Source organism: Nematolebias whitei, chromosome 5 (genome assembly GCF_014905685.2).
Source record: "Nematolebias whitei isolate Nwh7 chromosome 5, NemWhi1, whole genome shotgun sequence".
NCBI classification, from domain to species: domain Eukaryota; kingdom Metazoa; phylum Chordata; class Actinopteri; order Cyprinodontiformes; family Rivulidae; genus Nematolebias; species Nematolebias whitei.
The window spans coordinates 496680-497808 of NC_056502.1; the positions used below are offsets into that span (position 1 = coordinate 496680).

Below are 1129 nucleotides of genomic sequence, written 5' to 3' on the forward strand. Positions count from 1 at the left end.
AGTACACCTGGACTATAGAAAGTACATCTGGACTATAGAAAGTACATATGGACCAGAGAAAGTACATATGGACCATAGAAAGTACACCTGGACCATAGAAAGTACACCTGGACCATAGAAAGTACACCTGGACCTGTCATTCTGTGTCTGTTTCTACTTCTTGTCCTCTCAGACCTAGCCGGTCAAAGCAGATGGCCGCTTGTCCTGAGCCTGGTTCTGCTGGAGGTTTCTTCCTGTTAGAGGGAGTTTTTTCTTTCCACTCTCTCCTTTGTTCTTGCTCATGATGGGAGACTGTGATGAAGTGAATATTCAACACAATCTGCTGTTTCTTTAGAGAGAGAACTTTACTAATTGTATTTTGTAACGTGTGGGAATGTGTCTGTTCATTGCTCTGAGAACATCTGTTGAGACTTGGAGCTATAGAATTAAACTGAATTGAGTTTAGGGCCCTGATCTCGTGTTTTGTGTTTTTCTGTTCCAGGTGACTCCAGATCAGTGGAAGATGATGGAGGTGATGATTAAAAGCACTAAAGGTTCCTAATAACACTGTCAGACTGACCACAGCAGCCAGTCACCTTGCTGTGTGAAGAGGCCCTGCCCCCTTCTGATGTGTAACAATGAGACCGCTCATTTGTCCACTTTCAATTAACAGATGATTGACTGAGTCAGACTGTCATGTGACTGTTTGCAAATGCTCAGTGTGAGCAAAGACTTTTCATAATAAAAGAGTGAATTTTAAGTTCTTGAGAACTTTTTTTTTCTTTCAGCTGTTCCCTCTTCAGGGTCTCCACAGTGAGTCCTCCTCCACCCTACTCTGTCCTCTTGTGTCCTTTGTCCTCACTCCAACTACCTCCATTTCCTCTCTAACTGCAGCATATATCTTCTGATTGTCTTTGGTAGAGGAAAATGCTTTAAAAGCTGTTTACCCAAATGAACCACTCACTCACGGCAGGTGAAGATTTATCTCTGGCACAATTTTACTTGCAAGAACAAATACTGTAACAGTTCACATCAATATGCATTAAGTGTATACGCATGAAGCCCAGTCACAAAGATCTGCAAAGTGCTGCATTCTTGCTTTCTATATCTCTACCAGCTTGACAAGGTTTCAGTGGGTGTCAGCTGCAGT

At 42.4% G+C, this 1129-nt stretch overlaps 1 protein-coding gene across 1 annotated transcript in view; it reads left to right on the top strand.

Moving 5' to 3' along the window:
* The window catches only part of decr1 (2,4-dienoyl CoA reductase 1, mitochondrial), an 18714-nt gene extending 17975 nt beyond the window's left edge, over positions 1–739 (top strand). The window contains exon 10 of the mRNA XM_037676489.1: positions 482–739. Coding sequence (XP_037532417.1) covers positions 482–541 — 60 coding nt within the window. The 3' untranslated portion in view covers positions 542–739. The remainder of the gene's footprint in view (positions 1–481) is intronic.
* The last annotated feature ends 390 nt before the right edge of the window (positions 740–1129 follow it).